The 18,861-nt window shown below is 51.9% G+C and overlaps 1 protein-coding gene across 2 annotated transcripts; it reads left to right on the top strand.

Moving 5' to 3' along the window:
* Positions 1 to 6,549: 6,549 nt before the first annotated feature.
* Positions 6,550 to 18,139, top strand: CYB561 (cytochrome b561). Of its 2 annotated transcripts, XM_067463174.1 has the most exons (6): positions 6,550 to 6,715; positions 12,442 to 12,691; positions 12,908 to 13,006; positions 13,107 to 13,210; positions 17,000 to 17,152; positions 17,416 to 18,139. In XM_067463174.1, exons 2-6 carry the CDS (start codon positions 12,481 to 12,483, stop codon positions 17,620 to 17,622), a joined length of 774 nt encoding a protein of 257 aa, XP_067319275.1. In that variant the 5' UTR covers positions 6,550 to 6,715; positions 12,442 to 12,480; the 3' UTR covers positions 17,623 to 18,139. The 2 variants fall into 2 exon arrangements, with proteins under 2 accessions (XP_067319275.1, XP_067319274.1); XM_067463173.1 differs by lacking the exon at positions 17,416 to 18,139 and having other exon boundaries at positions 12,445 to 12,691; positions 17,000 to 17,309.
* Positions 18,140 to 18,861: the final 722 nt, after the last annotated feature.

Raw genomic sequence — 18,861 nt, 5'->3', positions numbered from 1 at the left:
TTTCCTCACCCCCCCCCCCAAGAGTCCCCTTCAGGCTACACAGAGAAGCCACGCCCGTAGCCAGGATTTCGTTTCGGGGGGGTTTCGGGGGGGGGGGACGACTGATTTTTTTTCAGGGGGGGTTTCGGGGGGGGGCTGAGTTTCGCGGGGACTGAGCCTGAGTGAAAGAATGTCTAGCCTAGCAAACCTTTTGTATCATTACCCCAATAAGACCCCCTCCATGCATATGGGATATATTGAGCATGGTAATCAGATCATGATAGGAATAAACAGAACAGTTTCAATAAGGCACCAGTCAGGCCTTCTCGCAGACCACCATCAGCATTTCGGGGGGGGGGGGGGGGGGGCTGAAGCCCGAGCCCCCCTCCCCCCCCCCCCCCACCACCGGCTACATGCCTGATACCCGTCCCTCCACACTTGAAGCCCCAACCACCATTTCAGAAGGAAGGTCTGTTTCTGCGCACGGGTTGCTCCCATTTTGACACAACATCACACAACATCAGTTCTTAATAGCAAAACACTCAGTTTATTTCTTGGTTTTTAGTCTCTTCCTTTTCAGCTGCTCTTCAATTTCTTTGAAGAAGAAGATATATCTTGAATTCTGCAAGTAGGCAGCTGAAGAGTGGCAGGAAAAGGGAAGGGGAATGGAGAGGAGAAGGGGGGGGACCGGAAGGGGAGGGGAAGGGAGGGGAGGGGGAAGGGAGGGGAAAGGAAGGACAGGAGAAACAGAAGGAAAGAAAGAAAGAAAGAAAGAAAGGAAAGGGAAAAAGAAAAATAGAAAGCAAAGGATACGGAAAAAGAGAAAAGAAAAACAGAAAGAGAAAACAAAGGAGAAGATGGATGTAAAGAAACCTACCGCTCAATTTCAGTATTGAATATTGATTATAAATTATTTGCTAATATCTTGGTAGAAAGACTAAAGCCCTTTCTAATGGATAAAGGAAGAACAATGGGGCTTCCTCCCGTAACGAAGAATGAATGATCACATCAGAACCATGACAAACGTCATTCTGAAAAGAACAACGATGAAGAATGTGCGTTCTTGGCGCTAGACGCGGAGAAGGCCTTCAACAACATAAATTGGAAGTTCTTCATCTAACTGGATATGGGGCACTACTTCATAAATGCCATAAAATCGGTATATAATAATACACCGATTTGTAAGATCCTCCTTGATAAGAATTTGGGGAAAGTAGAAAAGCAGATTTCATTTTTTAAGAAACCTCTGAATACCCACCGTGGAAGCGGTACAGAGGAGAGATCGAGGGTGGGAAAGGTGGCTCAGAGACAAAGAGAGACAGTGAACCCAAACAAGAGAAGATTGCTTCACAAAGTGAGCAGCAAATATTGGACACACTACATGAATGACTGATTGGGAAAAGAATTTGGAACAAGAAAGTGAAATCTACCAACTCTTACGACCTAGGCGAGAATTGGATCAAAGTATGAAACTGAGGTGAAGAAGAGGTAGACTGAGGCGTGAGAGGGGCCTGAGAAAAGAAAGGAGAAGGCCAAAGGAGAAGGAGAAAAGAAAAAGTGAACAGAGAAGGGCAAAGAGAAGAGGGAGAGGTGAGAGACGAAAGGAGGGAGAAGAGACAGAAAGAAGGGAAAGAGTTAAGAGAAAGGAGGCAGATGAGTGAGAATGTGAGGTATGTGAGATGTGTATAGTGTGTGAGAAGAAAAAGGTAAAAGAGAGGGAAAAAACCAGAAAAAAAGCAAAATATAAAAAGAAAAAGGGAGAAAAGAGTGATGGGTGATCTGAGATGGGCAACGTGTGTGAGATGTGCATGGTGTATGTGATGTGTGTGCAGTATAATGTGCACAATTTGTGTGGTGTATGAACTGTGTGTACTATGCGTGTGGTATGTGTTCTGTGCGATGTTCGTATTCTGTGTGTTGCATATGATATGAAATGGGTGATATGAAATGGGCATGTTCATAGAATCCTAGAATCAAAGAGTTGGAAGAGACCTCATGGGCCATCCAGTCCAACCCCATTCCGCCAAGAAGCAGGAATATAGCATGTTGTGTGACATGTGTGTGGTGTGTGATGTGTGATGTGTGTGGTTTGCCTGGTGTATGAGGCGTGTATATTATGTATGACCTGATGTGTGTGTTCTGTGTGATGAAGTGTTCTGTGTGATGTGTGTGGTGTGTCAGATGTGGGGAGGGGAGAAGGAAGGGGAGGGGAGGGAGGGAGGGGGAGGGAGGGGGAGGGGAGGGGAGGGGAGGGAGGGAGGGAGGGAGGGGGAGGGGGGAGGGGAAAGGATGGGAGGGGGGGGGATTGAACAGTCAGACTTTTGCCACAACTGAACACACATCTCAAGTCTTTGGGATTTCAAACTGGTGGGAAGAATTAAAAAGCAGAAGAAAAGAGGACGGTTCAGCCTGTCTTCCTTCAACCATGGCCTTCTACTCTCATCTCAAGATGTTTTGGGCTCAGTTCTGTTCACGACTGGTCAATGCTGTGATGTCCTGTTGAGTTCCAATCTAGCCAGAAGTGGATCCAACATCCAGACGGTTGAGGAGAGGAACATTGGGCATTGGGCAACCCATCAGGAAGAAGAAGAAGAAGGCCAAACGCCGCCTTGGCGTAGTCGTGGTTCTCTTGCTTTCCTCGGATTCCACCTGGCTCTCACTCCTGGTGCTGTTGTCTCCTGTTGTCTCCGCAAATTCACCTTTCTCTCCAAGTCTTTGGCACAGAGGATGTTTCCGACTGGGCTTGATCCGGCTGAAACCCTGGCTGAGATCTCTGCCGTATCCCAACACTTGTGAGGCTTTTCACCTGAGGAGAATGAGAAGAAGGACATCCCATGACACAAGGCAGCTTCACCAGCTTGGTGAAGGACCCAATTTTGGGCCCAGATCTAAAATATGAGGATGCCTGTTGCCCCCCACCTGGCTCCCTTCCCAGATCAGAAGTCCAGCAGGGAAGAGGAGTGGAGACCCCATGCCGGGAAGCCAGCCAGACCAGTTCAAACTGCTTTAATGAACCAGAGAAGGAAATGCAAAGACTACCCAAGACTTCTAGAACAAACTTTGTCCTGTGCTGCCTTGGACTCACCTGAGGAGGAGGAACGGGGCAACCCAAGAGCTCTGGTGTCAGTTGGAAGCCACTTGCAGCATCCTTCTTGCATCGTTGGCAACCAAACAGGCCTGGGTCTTTCTCAGCCATACGTGTGAGCATTTCTTCATGAGACAGATCTTCATGGTACCACTTATCCAGACATACTTGTCCCATGGGGGGCGGGGTGGGTGTTGATGTGCCTGGAGCTTTGCCTGAAAGCTTGGCCTCACCCTTGGTGTGTCTTGTGGGGCTTGTAGTCCAAGCTGTGCTCCTGCAGAAAGAAAGAAAGAAAGAAAGAAAGAAAGAAAGAAAGAAAGAAAGGAAGGAAGGAAGGAAGGAAGGAAGGAAGGGCTTGAGTCCACGGCACAAGGCGTCTGGTTCCCAAAGAGCAGTCCTGCTGCTGACACGAGGGTTTCACCCTTTGCGCCACTGGCTGGGGGCTCCGTCTCACAGAGTCATTCTATGGGACTTCTTCTGAGCAGTGTGGGTTGCATCGATTAGCATGATCGCCTTAGAGTTCTGTTCCTGGCTGTCATTTAGTTTTGCATATAGAAAAACATTTTTGTCTCTTCCTCTTCCTTGGTAGAGTCTTTATTCTGCTTGCTTGCATGTTTGTATTTCTGTTCTTTTAAATAACAATTAATGTAAAAGATGCCACATGTTTCCACTTTACTAAAATATACAGCACTAAAAACTTTGGGAAAGGTTCCTTCTTTCCCCAATCGCGGGTCAATTAACCAGGAACGGATCAGAAACGTCACAAAGGAAATTTCATATTTCCAATGTGGCCACAGTGGGACATCATCATCCTTTGTGTCACCACCACCACCATTTCTTGGGGGCCATGGAGCTCTGCGCGACTGCCTGTCTGTCACCAATCGAGTCTGCTAATGTCAGAATGAGACTCCCATGCCATAGGGAAGAAGGAGCATCCCCAGACTTGGCCTAAATGGGGCAAAATAGCATTCAACCGGGAAAACCTAGAATACTCACCAAAAATACATGTGCATAGCAGATGAACTCTGTGTTGAATTCAAGGTACATCTGGGTCTTCTATGTAGTGTAGTCAAGCCGCATATAACCACATCTGTAACAGATCCAAAGAAACAACTGGACAGGAGTTGGCTGCCTGGCAAGTGGCCAGCCTCTCTCCCTCCCAGCTGCCACCTCTGCTCAGACCTGAAGGTCATCCCCATAGTGACCTCATCATCATCATCATCATTCATGGCATCAGAGTGTTTGTGATCAGCTGAGGCTGCCTCCATGTCAACAACAGTTTAGGCAACCCTTGCCACCAGGCCCCATCTGCAATACTATAGGATATCGTTGAACTGCTTTGAACTGCATTCTGTGAAGCTACGTATGGCAGAATGCATGATGGCGCCTCGGGTGTTCTTTATTGGAAGTTACATAATTGGTGTAGAAGAGTTTAACAGGAAGCACTCTCTCACTAATCCAAAAGGGTCGGTTACGCACATATTGTGAACAGATAATTGGTAATATTGGAAAATACATATTATTATTTTTTTACATTTCAGTTGGAAGATGAGCAAGTGAAAGACTGTATGATAAAATGGGATGTTTATCGACCAGAAGTTGATGGCAAAAGTGACTAGGAGAGTGATATTGGAATCCTAGGATAACAGAGTTGGAAGAGACCACATAGATCATCATTAACTGACCCAAATAGTGCTTTTTCTGTGACTTTTGTGAGTGTTGACTATAAAAGTGTAGCTCAGAACTGTCACAGTTAGTTTCTCATCACAATATTAATACATGGTAAGAAATAGTTTATGTTCCCCCCTCCCCCATATAAAACTATGCTATAAAAGTGCCAATATATGGGAGATGATTTCCCAGCCACAGAGAACAGATATGACAATACAATGTATTTGGATCTCCAGTATGTTTTTTTGGTATATGCAAGGTCTACATCAGTGGTTCTCAACCTGCATGTCCCTATTATTATTATTATTATTATTATCATTATTATTATTATTATTATTATTATACTTTATTTGTACCCTGCTAGCATCTCCCGAAGGACTCGATGCGGCTTACAAAGGCCAAGGCCTCAATACAGAACACAACAATACACTTAAAGGAAATTAAAACTAAAAGGAAATTAAAACAATATTAAAACAACGAAACCACAGGCAATAAGCAGTACATCAAACAAGATAGAACTAGGCCGGGCCAGAGTAAAGGGTACAGGATTAAAAAGTGCTGATGTGACAGGTGATATGTAAGGGTTATAGAGCAAGTGCAGTGTGCAGTGTGCGGCAATCTTATTCTAATAAAGTGCTCATGGGACTTGGGATAGGAGATTTCCTATTCTGGGAAGGCACGTCGGAACAGCCAGGTCTTCAAATTCTTTCTGAAGACTGCCAATGTAGGAGCCTGTCTCAGATCTTTGGGGAGAGTGTTCCAGAGAGGGGGGGGCACCACGGAAAAGGCCCTGTCTCGTGTCCCCACCAAGCGTGCTTGCGACGCAGGCGGGATCACAAGCAGGGCCTCTCCAGATGAGCATAGTGAACGCGTGGGTTTCTAGACTGAGATGCGGTCACGCAGGTAGACTGGTCCCAAACCGTTCAGGGCTTTGTAGGTGAGCACCCATCAGGCCCGTAGCCAGGATTTCGTTTCGGGGGGGGGGGGGGGCTGAATTTTTTTCAGGAGGGGTTTCGGGGGGGGGGGGGCTGAATTTTTTTCAAGAGGGGTTTCGGGGGGGCTGAGTTTTGGGGGGGGGCTGAGTTTCGGGGGGGGGGGGCTGAGTCTGAGTGAAAGAGGGTCTAGCCTAGCAAACCTTTTGTATCATTACCCCAATTATACCCCCATGCATGTGGGATATATTGAGCATGGTGATCAGATCCTGATATGAATAAACATAACAGTTTAAATAATGCACCAGTCAGGCCTTTTCACGAACCACCATGAGAATTTCGGGGGGGGGGGATGGCTGAAGCCCCCCCCCCCCCCCCTGGCTACATGCCTGGACGCAATGGAGCCATGGCTTCAAACTCCAAGAGAGGAGATTCCACCTGTACTTGAGGAAGAACTTCCTGACCGTGAGACCGTTCAGCAGTGGAACTCTCTGCCCCTGAGGGAGTGTGGTGGAGGCTCCTTCTTTGGAGGCTTTTAAGCAGAGGCTGGATGGCCATCTGTCAGGGGTGATTTGACTGCAATATTCCTGCTTCTTGGCAGAATGGGGTTGGACTGGATGATGGCCCAGGAGGTCTCTTCCCACTCTTCTAGGATTCTATGATAAGGTGGGGCCCCGCCCGCTCCTGCCCCTTGGGCCCCTCCCGCCACCCCGGAGCCGCCCTCCCATTGGCCGGACCCTGGCCTTACCTGCGCCTCACCTCCATTGGGTGCCGGGCGCTCTTCTGCTTTGATTGATAGCCAAGGGAGGCGGGCGGGCGGGCGAGGGGGGGGGGGGGCGGGGCAGCAGGGCGGGGTCCCAGGTGCCAAAGACGTCCCCGCCTCCTCCTCCTCCTCCTGGTCTGCTGCGAGGGAGGGGAAAGGCAGGAGAGGCGGAGGAGGAAGAAGAGGAGGAGGAAGGAGGAGGAGGAGAGCAACGTGTCCTCCGCCGCCGCCCTTCTTCTCCTTCTCCTTCTTCTCGGGGCTGCTCTCCTCCGAGGCCGGGCTCAGGTAGGGAAAGGGAAGGGAAGGGGAAGGAGGGGGGGGGGGGGCTGAAGGCACGAAGGCAGCCCCCCGGGCCCCAAGAGGAGGAGGAGGAGGAGGAGGAAGAAGAGAAGAAGACGGGCCCTCCCTCCCTCCCTGCTGGGCCCCGTGCCCTCTTTCCCTCCCCCTCCCCCCTTCTCTCTGGCCTGGAGGGGTGCGGGGGGCCCCGAGCCCGGCTGCTCCCCTCCCTTGGCCACTTCCCTCCTCCTCCTCCTCCGGGACCCCCCCGACCCATGCCTCCCCCCCTCACGGCGCCCCCAGGAAGAGGAGCCACCTGTTCTGACACAGGTTTGGGAGAGAGAGAGGGGGGGGGTGGGGCTGCCTGTCCGCCCATGCAGGGAGTGGGTGTGTGTGTGTGTGGGGGGGGGGGGGGGGTACACGGATGGCCCGGACCCCGTGGCAGGAAGAACAAGGGGCTGCGAAGGGGCTTCTCCCCTCCCTCCCCCCCCCCGAATGTTCCTGGCAGGGAAGAGGTGGGAGGGGGGCGTGGGGCAGGCCGGGCCATCCCTCCGGCCAGGACCGTAGCCAGGATTTTGATTCGAGGGGGGGGGGTGAGTTTGATTGGGGGCGGGGGTGCTGAGCCTGAGTGAAAGTGGGAGGGGGGCGTGGGGCAGGCCGGGCCATCCCTCCGGCCAGGACCGTAGCCAGGATTTTGATTCGGGGGGGGGGGGTGAGTTTGATTGGGGGCGGGGGTGCTGAGCCTGAGTGAAAGAGGGTCTACCCTAGCCAACCTTTTGCATCCGTACCCCAATAATACCCCCTCCATGCATATGGGATATATTGAGCATGGTGATCAGATCATGATATGAATAAACACAACAGTTTAAATAATGCACCAGTCAGGCCTTCTCGCGGACCACCATCAGAATTTGGGGGGGGGGGGGTGCCTGAAGCCCCCCCCCCCGAGCCCCCTCCCCCCTGGCTACATTCCTGGCCTCGGAAGGACCCTCAAGGCCAGCCAGGCCAGACCCTTCTTTCCTTTTCCAGCCAGGAAAAGCACAATTGAAGCCCTCCTGACAGATGGCCACCCAGCCCCTGTTTCAAGGCCTCCGAGGAAGGCGCCGCTGCCAGACTCCGAGGCGGAAACCTTGACTCCTCACAGCCAGGGAGTCCTTCCTGGGAGTGTCTAGACAGAACCCTCTTTCCTGGGATTGGAACCCGGGGCTCCATTCAGGCCCAGCCTCCAAGGCAGGAGAAAGGAAGCCGGCTCCCTCTCCCTGGTGCCAGGCATTCCTTCTGCGGCAAGTGAGGGGGCCTGTTGGGGGGGGGGGCTCCCTTCTGCCCCAGGCAGGCCTCCTTCCCTTGCCCCACGACCAGGGAGGGGGGGCCCTGGCAGGAGGGGCCGGGGACAACATCTGAAAAACCACCCAGGTGTGCCATCTGTCAGGGGGATTTGAAGGCGACTGTCCTGCTTCTTGGCAGAATGGGGGGGGGGGGACTGGACGATGGCCCACCAGGTCTCTCCCAGCTCCAGGACTCTAGGATTCCAAGAAAGGAGATTCCACCTGAGCATGAGGAAGAACTTTCTGAGCATGAGGGAACTTTGAAACAGAGGCTGGATGGCCATCTGTTGGGGGTGATTTGAACGCAATGTTGGCAGAAGAGGGTCGGACTGGATGATGGCCCAGGAGGTCTCTTCCAACTCTAGGATTCTAGGATTCTATGACTGTGGGAGTTGTTCAGCAGTGGAACTCTCTGCCCCGGAGGGAGTGTGGTGGAGGCTCCTTCTTTGGAAGCTTTTAAGCAGAGGCTGGATGGCCATCTGTCAGGGGTGATTTGAATGCAATATTCCTGCTTCTAGGCAGAAGGGGGTTGGACTGGATGATGGCCCAGGAGGTCTCTTCCAACTCTTGGATTCTAGGATTCTATGACTGTGTTGTTGGGCAGATGCAACCTCACACACCTTCCTGTTTTGTGCCATGCTGTAACGTGACCTCCTCAAATTCCAAAGTTTATTGCACCTGATTTAAATATGCATGTAAGCTAATGAGTTATCCACCATCTCTGAAGGTGTTTGTGTCACGTTGCGTCTTTGGAAGGGTATATAAAGGGGGGGTGTATCCCTTTGTCCCCCCCCCCCCCCCATTTGCTCTTTTTGCTCTATTTTGCTCTGTTTTGCTACTTTTGGGATGTACCTGTTTGGAGGAGAGAGGCCTGCTTCCCATCTTTAAGGCCCAACTCTGAATGTAACCCAAAGATCTGTTACTGTATGACTTTACATCATGCAAGATGTTCTTAGTAAGCAAATTGTTTTATCTTTAACTCTGTGTCTGAATAGTTATTTTGCATGCGTATTTCCTAAAGTGAGAAAGTGGTCCACCCGGCCATCGGGTGCACGAGCAGAGCCGGCGCTCAATTGTTCTCCGCGTTCGATCCCTTCCCCATGACCGGCTCCCTTTCCTGATCCCCCGGCGCTCCACCCGCTTCCTCTCCCCAATCCACAGGTGGGCCAAGGGGCGGAGCCGGCATGCCTGGCTCACTTCGGGTCCAGAGGTGTGTCTGAAGACCCCAGCGTGCGCACCAAAAGTCGCCTCTTCTCCTGACTTTCTCTTCAGCCATTGAGACCAAGAGAGAGAGAGAGAGAGAGAGAGAGAGAGAGAGAGCCCCTCCGGCTGGAGGTATCTCCCACCTCCGCTCCCTCCTTTGTTTTTGCGCCTACCTTCAGGAAAGGTGGGCATCTCCACCTCTCTCTCTCTCTCTCTCTCGGTCCCAATGGCTGAGGAGAAAGTCAGGAGAAGAGGTGACTTTTGGTGCACACGCCGGGGTCTTCAGGCACGCCTCCGGACCCAAAGCGGGCCAGGCAAGGGAGCAAGTGCGGCAAGTGTAGTTACTGGGATGTATAGTTCACCTACAATCAAAGAGCATTCTGAACTCCACCAAGGATGGAATTGGACCAAATATGGCACACAGAACTCCCACGACAAACAGAAAATATATATCAATGATTGGTTGGGGGGGGGGCAAAATACTGTTTGCTTACCGTTGAAAATTACCTAGGGCCGCCTCTGGATACACCCCCCTTTATATACCCTTCCAAACATGTGGTCAGATGCGACGTGACACAAACACCTTCTTAGATGGTGTAGATAACTCATTAGCTTACATGCATATTTAAATCAGGTGCAATAAACTTTGGAATTTGAGGAGGCCACATTACAGCATGGCACAAACAGGAATGTGTGTGAGGTTGCATCTACCCAACATTGGCAGAATGGGGCGGGGCTGGATGGTGGCCCACCCGGTCACTTCCAGCTCCAGCGTTCTAGGATCCTGTGAGGGACTGACTTTGGGAGTCGTTTCTCTGCTCCAGAAGCTTTGCTTTTGTGGATGACACAAACTCGGTGGGCTTGCTTGAGGATCTGGAGATGTCCCTGGAAGCGCTGGAGCAACGTGTGCCACTGCCGGATGAGGCCCCTCCTGCACAGAGTTCTTGCTGTTGAACCAACCTTCCCCCAGCTTTTAATGATGGAGCCAATTAGGAAGTGACATTTAGAACCCGGGAACCCAAATCGTGTTAGGTGGCGTGATTGCTGCTCGGAACGGTCTCCTGGGAGGCTGGCCGGTGCTTGTGGGGCACATCTGTGTCCTGAGGGCCCTTCCAGGGAGGCAGTAACCCAATTGCCTTCTTCCAGGTAATCCGGTTAGCTGCGCTCTGCTCAGATCAAATCTGATTGAATCAAGGCGGCCTCTCTGGCCAGGAGCCCCCGAGGGCCTTGGGGCCTCCCATTAAGAGCACAGCCCCCCCCCCCCACAAGTCACACACGCCTCCCTCACTGGCAACCAGCCAAAGCTCACCTCATCTTGCCCACAGATGAGTCAGGGTGCCCAGCAGGTGGGCGGGCAGATGAGGGAGGGGCTTTTCTGCTGTCAGGAGAGGGGGGGGGGTACCCCAAAGGCTTTGTTGACTTCTCTGTGGTCTATCTCCCCAGTTCCTGTTTCACCCCACTCCCTCCTTTTCCCTGAAATCCCATGGGCACCACACAGGGGCTTTGAGCAGGGCTGCATCATGTCCCAACCCCCCCCCCCTCTGACCCCCTGGCCTTCTCCCAGTCTTTGAACCCAAGTGGGGGTTCAGGCAGAGCCCAGGAGGCCTCTCCATGGGTCAGGTTGTGGGGCACAAGCTGAGAGGGAAGACCTTTCCCTAGATCTGGCTGTTGGTCTGCAACTGTGTGAGAATCCAGGAGGGGTGGAGTGGTGGTGGTGGTGGGGGGGGGGGGAGGGGAGGGGAGTGTGTTTATATTCTCCATTTCTCTCCTTCACATATTTTGTTGTTACTAATGAGATTGTGGAAACTCATATCTTCCAAACCCCTTTCTATGGGCACAGCCCAAGCCTGGAAGCCTGGGAAGAGAACCCAAGTGGCTTGGGCAGGGCGGGGACAGGATCTGAGGGGCCAGGGGGCGGAGAGGGGAGGGGTCCAGCCTGCATTCTTTCTTTTCTTGAATTATTATCATTATTATTTGAATTATTGCCACCTGGCAGTCCAAAACCCCTGGAAGGTCAAAGTTTGCCCAGGCCTGTGCTAGATAGTAACTCCCATCATCCAGCAATATATACTAGTGATGGGAGCTCACTAGACTATAACTCCCATTGTGCTGGTACGGAGGAGCTCCAACTTTATTTGCTTTGTATTAAATGTTTGCTTGCAGTCCAAGGTTTCAGGGATTCTGCAGATAGGTGGCTTCCTTTGGTTGCAGTCATAGGGCAAGTCACCTGTCCATCATCGTTAAGTTTTGGTTCCGCCCCTTGCTCAGGGCAATTGGGAAGGGAAGGAAGCCATTTTTAGTTAGTCTCAGCAAGGAAAACTAATGTACAGGACGTGTGCAAGCTTCCCCTGTACAAAACCTTCAACCCTTAAGACTTTCCGGGGGAGAACAGTCTTAAGAGCATCCAAAGATCTCCAAAGATTTCCAGGGAAGCAGCCCTAAAGCTTTGAGGAATTTCAGAGGTAAACAGTTTGGAAGACCAAAGAACTCCAGCTGGAGAATCTACTGGCCTTACTGGTAGGTCCACTCAGTGCTCGAGACGCAGTTCGTCCCGGTAGACGGAGCCCACATCAGTAAGGATTAGATTACAGTCAGCCTGGGAGAAGTTAAAAAGGGGATTTTCCTTAAAGTAAAGAAACAGTTATTGAAGACAATTGCCTGTCCCTCGTGGACATGATTAGGAAGCCACCAGTTGCATAAAAGCCTGGAAGCATTTGTTTAACTTTACTGAAGACAAGAGAAGTTTCTGTTTGATTGTTCATTAATAAAGGATTTTGTTATACTTCACAAGCCATCTAAAGACCATTTGTGGTGGAAAATCCTTGAGAACTTCTCTTCAGGGGGCCCTGGCTTCCCGCTGGGCTCAAGTTGCACGTCCTATTTTAGAGGCAATTCTTTACAGGCCCAGCTCGTGACAGAACACCCATCATCCTGCAGGATATACCCTTCATAGTCTTTTTTGAATTATTGCCATCTGGCAGACACTACAGGGTGACAAGGACAAGGATAAACAGACTTAAAGGGTAGCTTTTATCCTAGAGCTGTGTCTATGCTGAACTCCATGGTTTCACACTGATGTGGCATTGGGTGCTGTGTGGTGGGTGGGGGTGGGAAGGGGTGCGTGTGTTGTTTTGTGGTGTTTGCAGGGGAAGGCATGTCATTTCATTGTGAAAGAGCACCATGACAAATCAAGTTATTCTTTCCCAGCAGCCTGAGACCCTTCGGCCGGTGCCGCTCTGAGCGGAGATGGAGGGTTCACCGTCCACTGCCGGCCCCCGCCCCCTGGGGCTCAGCTACGCCGTGGGGGCTTCACAACTGCTGGGCGTGGCGGTCCTGGCCGTGGTGGGGGCCTGGATGGGGCACTTCCGAGGGGGCCTGGCCTGGGAGAGCCCCCAGCTCCAGTTCAACGTCCACCCGCTCTGCATGATCCTCGGGATGGTCTTCCTTCAGGGGGACGGTGAGCATTGATGGGGTGGGTGGGAGGGATCCAGGAGGAGACCAAGCCAGCTTGTACCTATCTCATGTGGGGTCGTCCTTCTCCCCTCCCCCTCTCTCTGGATGCTGCTGCTGCCAGGGTCACTCCTGCCTGACAGGGAAGGCATGGATGGGGAGGGGGGCTTTGCTGCCCCTTGCCTTCCTCCCCCTGAAACACTCCCCCCGCACTGCCTTGCAGCCCTCCTGGTCTACCGCGTCTTCAGGACTGAGAGCAAGCGGGCCACCAAGGTTCTCCACGGCCTTCTCCATGGACTGGCCCTCCTCGTGGCGCTGGTGGGTGAGTCCCGGGGGACACGGGGGGGGGGGGGGGCTCTCATGTGAGGAGGGGAGAGGGGACCCCTCTTTCTTCTACCCCCCATGTGCATTTCACCTGGCAGGGCTGGTGGCCGTCTTCCAGTACCACAAGAAGAACGGCTTCCCGGACCTCTACAGCCTCCACAGCTGGTGTGGCATCCTGGCCGTTGCCTTCTACGTCCTTCAGGTGAGCAGAGGGGGGCATCGGGAGGGAGGGGGAAGTGTCAGGAGTCAATTTCTGACGGCATGAAGACATCACAAATTCCCTCCGTGACATCCTGACTGAATCATCCCGGCTGAATAAATTCTCTCTCTGTGACATTTTGAAGCCAGCAGGGGCCGCTGGAAACCTTGTATGGGAACTTGTGAAGCAACAAGTTCTAATAAGGAAAGTGAGAAGAGGGGGAGATGGGCATGAAAGGTGTATAAAAGGAAGTAGTAGTGGGGAAAAGTCCGTAGTGTCATAGAATCATAGAATCATAGAATCAAAGAGTTGGAAGAGACCTCATGGGCCATCCAGTCCAACCCCCTGCCAAGAAGCAGGAATATTGCATTCAAATCACCCCTGACAGATGGCCATCCAGCCTCTGCTTAAAAGCTTCCAAAGAAGGAGCCTCCACCACACTCCGGGGCAGAGAGTTCCACTGCTGAACGGCTCTCACAGTCAGGAAGTTCTTCCTAATGTTCAGATGGAATCTCCTCTCTTGTAGTTTGAAGCCATTGTTCCGCGTCCTAGTCTCCAAGGAAGCAGAGAACAAGCTTGCTCCCTCCTCCTCCTCCCTGTGGCTTCCTCTCACATATTTATACATGGCTATCATATCTCCTCTCAGCCTTCTCTTCTTCAGGCTAAACATGCCCAGTTCCCTAAGCCGCTCCTCATAGGGCTTGTTCTCCAGACCCTTGATCATTTTAGTCGCCCTCCTCTGGACACATTCCAGCTTAGAGTCAATATCTCTCTTGAATTGTGGTGCCCAGAATTGGACACAATATTCCAGATGTGGTCTAACCAAAGCAGAATAGAGAGGTAGCATTACTTCCTTAGATCTAGACACTATGCTCCTCTTGATGCAGGCCAAAATCCCATTGGCTTTTTTTGCCGCCACATCACATTCCTGGCTCATGTTTAACTTGTTGTCCACGAGGACTCCAAGATCTTTTCCCCACGTCCTGCTCTCGAGCCAGGCATCATCGTCCCCCATTCTGTCTCTTTGCATTTCGTTTTTCCTGCCAAAGTGGAGTATCTTGCATTTGTCACTGTTGAACTTCATTTTGTTAGTTTTGGCCCATCTCTCTAATCTGTCAAGATCGTTTTGAATTCTGCTCTTGTCCTCTGGACTATTGGCTATCCCTCCCAATTTGGTGTCTTTCTTTGCTGCAGAGATACAAGCAATATATCCATTTCAAAGCAAAACCGGCTTGTGAGTGGTCATTTAATATTGCTATATAAAACCTACAGTCTTTCAGGAAGCCCCGAGGCTCTCATTTGGGGTGATTCTCTCTGCTGCGCAACTCAACCCCAAACCAGGTGGGGCCCCCATGGGGCACGTGGGGAGGCCCTGGCTGGGAGAAGAGCATGCCCAGGTCACAAGCCCCCCCTCCAGCGATGCCATTGGGAGTTCGCTTCCTTTCCTGGGAGACGGAGGAGGGGCCACCTGTGTCGCTTCCCTCCCCTCAACATTTCTTTGTCATGTGGGGCATTATGGGTCATGCAATGAATGGGGAAGGATGGGCATTTTGCTTTGTAATGCTACCAATATTGTGTGTGTCAGGGATGGCATTTAGAATCATAGGCTCATAGAGTTGGAAGAGGGCACGTGGACCATCGAGTCCAGGGGTCCACAAACATTTTAAACAGAGGGCCAGGTCACAGTCCCTCAAACCGTTCGAGGGCTGGATTATAATTTTTTAAAAATGAACAAATTCCTATGCACAACACACATATTTGTAGTGCAAAAACACTTAAAACTACAATGATTAAAATGAAGAACATTTTTAACAAATATAAACTTACTAGCCATTCCCTGCCATGCGTTGCTGTGGCCCAGTCTGTGTATATGTGTTTTGTGTGTATATATTTGTGTATATATGTATATATGTGTGTTGCATATGTGTGTGTGTGTGTGTATGGTTTGTGCATGCGCTGTAATGTATTTTGGGGGATGGTGGTGGTTGCTTTTTAAGTCTTTTTTTGCTGTTTTTCAGTGTTTTTATGAGTGATGGTCATTCATTGGCCTGGTAGGTGTATTGTTTTCAATTTGGTGTCAATTCGTCCAGTGGTTAATCCCACAAACAAACATTACATTGAGTTATGTTAATCCCACAAACATTACATTTTTATTTATATTGATTAGTATTTCAATAGGAAGCGTGGGCCTGCTTTTGGCTGATGAGATAGCATTGTTGTTGTTGTTGTTTCTGTTTTTGTGTGCTTTCAGGTCATTTCAGACTTAGGTTGATTCTGAGCAAGGGCCGGGTAAATGACCTTGGAGGGCCGTATTTGGCCCCCGGGCCTTAGTTTGAGGACCCCTGATCTAGTCCAACCCCCTGCCGTACAGAAAAAGCACAATCAAAATATGATGTGCAATGACAACAAAGTTATTATTTTGTGTTCTAACACTAGAATCATAGAATCATAGATTTGGAAGAGACCTTATGGGCCATCCAGTCCAGTCCCCTGAGAAGAAGCAGGAATATTGCATTCAAATCACCCCTGACAGTTGGCCATCCAGCCTCTGTTTAAAAGCCTCCAAAGAAGGAGCCTCCACCACACTCCCTCCGGGGCAGAGAGTTCCACTGCTGAACGGCTCTCACAGTCAGGAAGTTCTTCCTCGTGTTCAGATGGAATCTCCTCTCTTGTAGTTGGAAGCCATTGTTCCTCTGCGTCCTAGTCTCCAGGGAAGCAGAAAGGAAGCTTGCTCCCTCCTCCTCCCTGTGGCTTCCCCTCACATAATTTATACATGGCTAACTTGGGTGTAGTTGATCTGGCCCTGGGGACTTGAACTTATGTATTCCTGTTTCCCAATTTGGGGTTGGATGTCCTCTAATCCCTCATCCACTCCATCTTGCTGAGGTTGAAGATGACCTTTTTGTGAGAAGACCAAGGCAAAGAAGGCATTAAGTATATTGTCGAAGGCTTTCATGGCTGGAATCACTAGGTTCTTGTAGGTTTTTTTTTTTGGGCTATAGGGCCATGTTCTGCCTTTTCCCTATCCCCTGTCAGCATTGCCCCATCTTCTCCTCGAAGAGGTCCTATCGCCTCCTTGTTTTTCCTTTTTCTACTGACATAAGAAAAGAAGCCCTTTTTATTGTTTGTAATGTCCTTGGCAAGCCTGAGCTCATTTTGTGCTTTAGCCTTGCGGACCTTTTCCCTACAGGTGTTGGCTATTTGTTTGAATTCTTCTTTGGTGATTTCTCCCTTTTTCCACTTCTTGTGCATGTCTCTTTTGTGTCTTATCACAGTTAGAAGTTCTTTGAACATCCATTCTGGCTTCTTTCCACTTGTCCTATTTTTTCTCTTTGTTGGCACAGTTTGCAATTGCGCCTTGAGTATTTCACTCCTGAGAAATTCCCATCCATCCATAAGTCCCTTGTCTTTTAGTATCTGTGTCCACAGAATGCTGCTCAGTGTTTCCTTCATTTTTCGGAAATCAGCTCTCCTAAAGTCCAAAATGCAGGATTGACTTGTCTTAGTTTCGGCCTTCCTTTGTACCTCAAATTGCAGGAGCACATGGTCACTTGCCCCTAAGGATCCGACCACTTCGACCGCATCGATCAGGTCCTCCGCATTTGTTAGGATGAGATTAAGAGTAGGTCAGTGTGAAGTAGGTCAGTGAGCATGATGGCAACTCAGTGGGGACTCCCAAGGGCCCCCTGGGCACCCTGCCCACTGCATGGGGGTCTCAGCACTTCGACGGCATCCCCATGGGGTGCTCTAGGGTGCCTGATGGGTCCCGCTCTTCCTCTCTCCTCCTTGCAGTGGCTGATGGGCCTGGGGGCCTTCCTCTTCCCCGGAGCCCCCTTCTCGTTGCGCAGCCGCTACAAGCCGCAGCACGCCTTCTTCGGGGCCACCCTCTTCCTGCTCTCCATTGCCACCGCCCTCCTGGGCATCCTGGAGCTCCTCATCTTCAAGATCAAGCAAGTTCTCCTTCCATCAATGTTTTCTTGGGGTGGGAGGGGGCTGCATTTGGGAGATGGTCCTTATGGCAAAGGTGGTCCAGCTCCTGGATGGGGGCTGATGGGGCTTGGAGCCCCTTAGAAGACCCTTGCCCTTTGGCGAGTGCCACAGGACATAGCAGGGTGGGAGGGGACCCCGAGGGAGACCTCCCCCAAGACCCCCTTGGGTGCTCAATGCGACCCCTTCCTCTCTCTCTCTCCCCCCCCCCCCATAGGGACACCTACAGTGCCTTTGCCCCCGAGGGTCTCCTGGGCAACGCCTTGGGGCTGCTGCTGGTGGGCTTTGGGGGGCTCCTGGGCTACATCCTGACGCGGGAGGAGTGGCGGCGGCCCCTGCAGGGCGAGGAGATGGCCCTCTCCATGGACTTCAAGAAACTACCAGAGGAGGAGGAGGGGGGAGGGGGCAGCCCCGTGGACCCCCGCTGAGCCCCCCCCCTTCCACTGCCTGGCTTGTCTGTGTCCGTCTGCAGTCGGTGTCCCCCTCCCTCCTGTGCCACTGCCCCTCCCCCTTTCCAGCCACTGAAACAGGAGCAGCAGCATTACGAGGGGACTCTCCTGCCCTTCCCAGAAATGAGGAGGTTGTGGGGGGGGGGGGGATATCTTGCCATCTTCCCTGGGGGGCAAAAGGGTGGGAGGCTTCCTTCCAAGGGACTCCCTGCTCAGACAGGAGAAGTCCTTTGGCCACTGCACTTGCCTGGTGTCATGGAGGAGAGGAGAGGTGTGTGTGTGATCTCTTCCTAAGTGGGGGGTCCCTTCACACCACAAAAGGGGGTCCCTTGGTGGGGGGGGGGGAGAGGCAAGAGGGGTTGGCAATCGCTGGCCTTGTGGCTGCCATGGGCCCCAAACACATAGAATCCCACAGTAGGAAGACACTGAAAGGGCCATCCCATTCAGCCCCTTCCTGCCCCCCCCCCATTCTGTGTTCATTGGGCCTTTGGAAGCTACGTCCCCCCCTCCCCCCGCTTCGAGAAAGGGACTGGTCCTACCTTTGTGGGAAGGCCTTCCCTTCCTTTGGCTTCAGGTGCCTTGGGAAGGCCCTCCTTTTGGGGAGGGGGTTTACAGATGGGGGGGCTTCCTCTCTTGTGGGCCCAGCTGTCTGTTTGGTCCTTGCAGTCACCTCTCCTTGCCCCCCCCCCCCCGAACAGACTCCAAGGGGAAGGGAGAGAGGCTCAGAAAAGCTCTTCCCATTACCTTTGCAGTGTGGACTGCAGCCATTTGGGGATGATGCAGTGGCCTTAATGGAGCATGGCACCCAAAAGTGCCCGTGCATTGCCAAGTGAGCGTTGACCTTGGGCAGGGTCCCCCCCCCCTCCCCGGCACTATCCACCCCTTGTTTGGGAGGGGCAGTTCTTCAAAATGCGTAGCCAGAAAGAGCCAGAGGGCTGAAAGGCAGTGGCAGGAAAGCCGTCCTGAGTGTGGCCTTGACCCCGCTGCCCTCTTCCCGCTCCAAGAGTCTTCTTGTGATGTTTGGTGGCTGAGTGAGAAACCAATAAATATGCGCAAGGAAAAAGGCACCGCCCGGCACCTGGCCTTTCAATGGCGGCCGTGACTGCCTCTCCAGCGCCATCTCTTCTCCCTTCCTGGCCCTCGGAGTCCGCGGCTGCACACACACAGAAGCCGGCCCTTCCTTCCACCACAGGCCGTGGGGGGAGTCCAGTGCTGCAG

Source organism: Anolis sagrei, chromosome 1 (assembly GCF_037176765.1).
Source record: "Anolis sagrei isolate rAnoSag1 chromosome 1, rAnoSag1.mat, whole genome shotgun sequence".
In the NCBI taxonomy this organism is placed as follows: Eukaryota; Metazoa; Chordata; class Lepidosauria; order Squamata; family Dactyloidae; genus Anolis; species Anolis sagrei.
The sequence above is the reverse complement of the archived record's forward strand: the minus strand, read 5'-3'. Positions and strand labels throughout refer to the sequence as shown.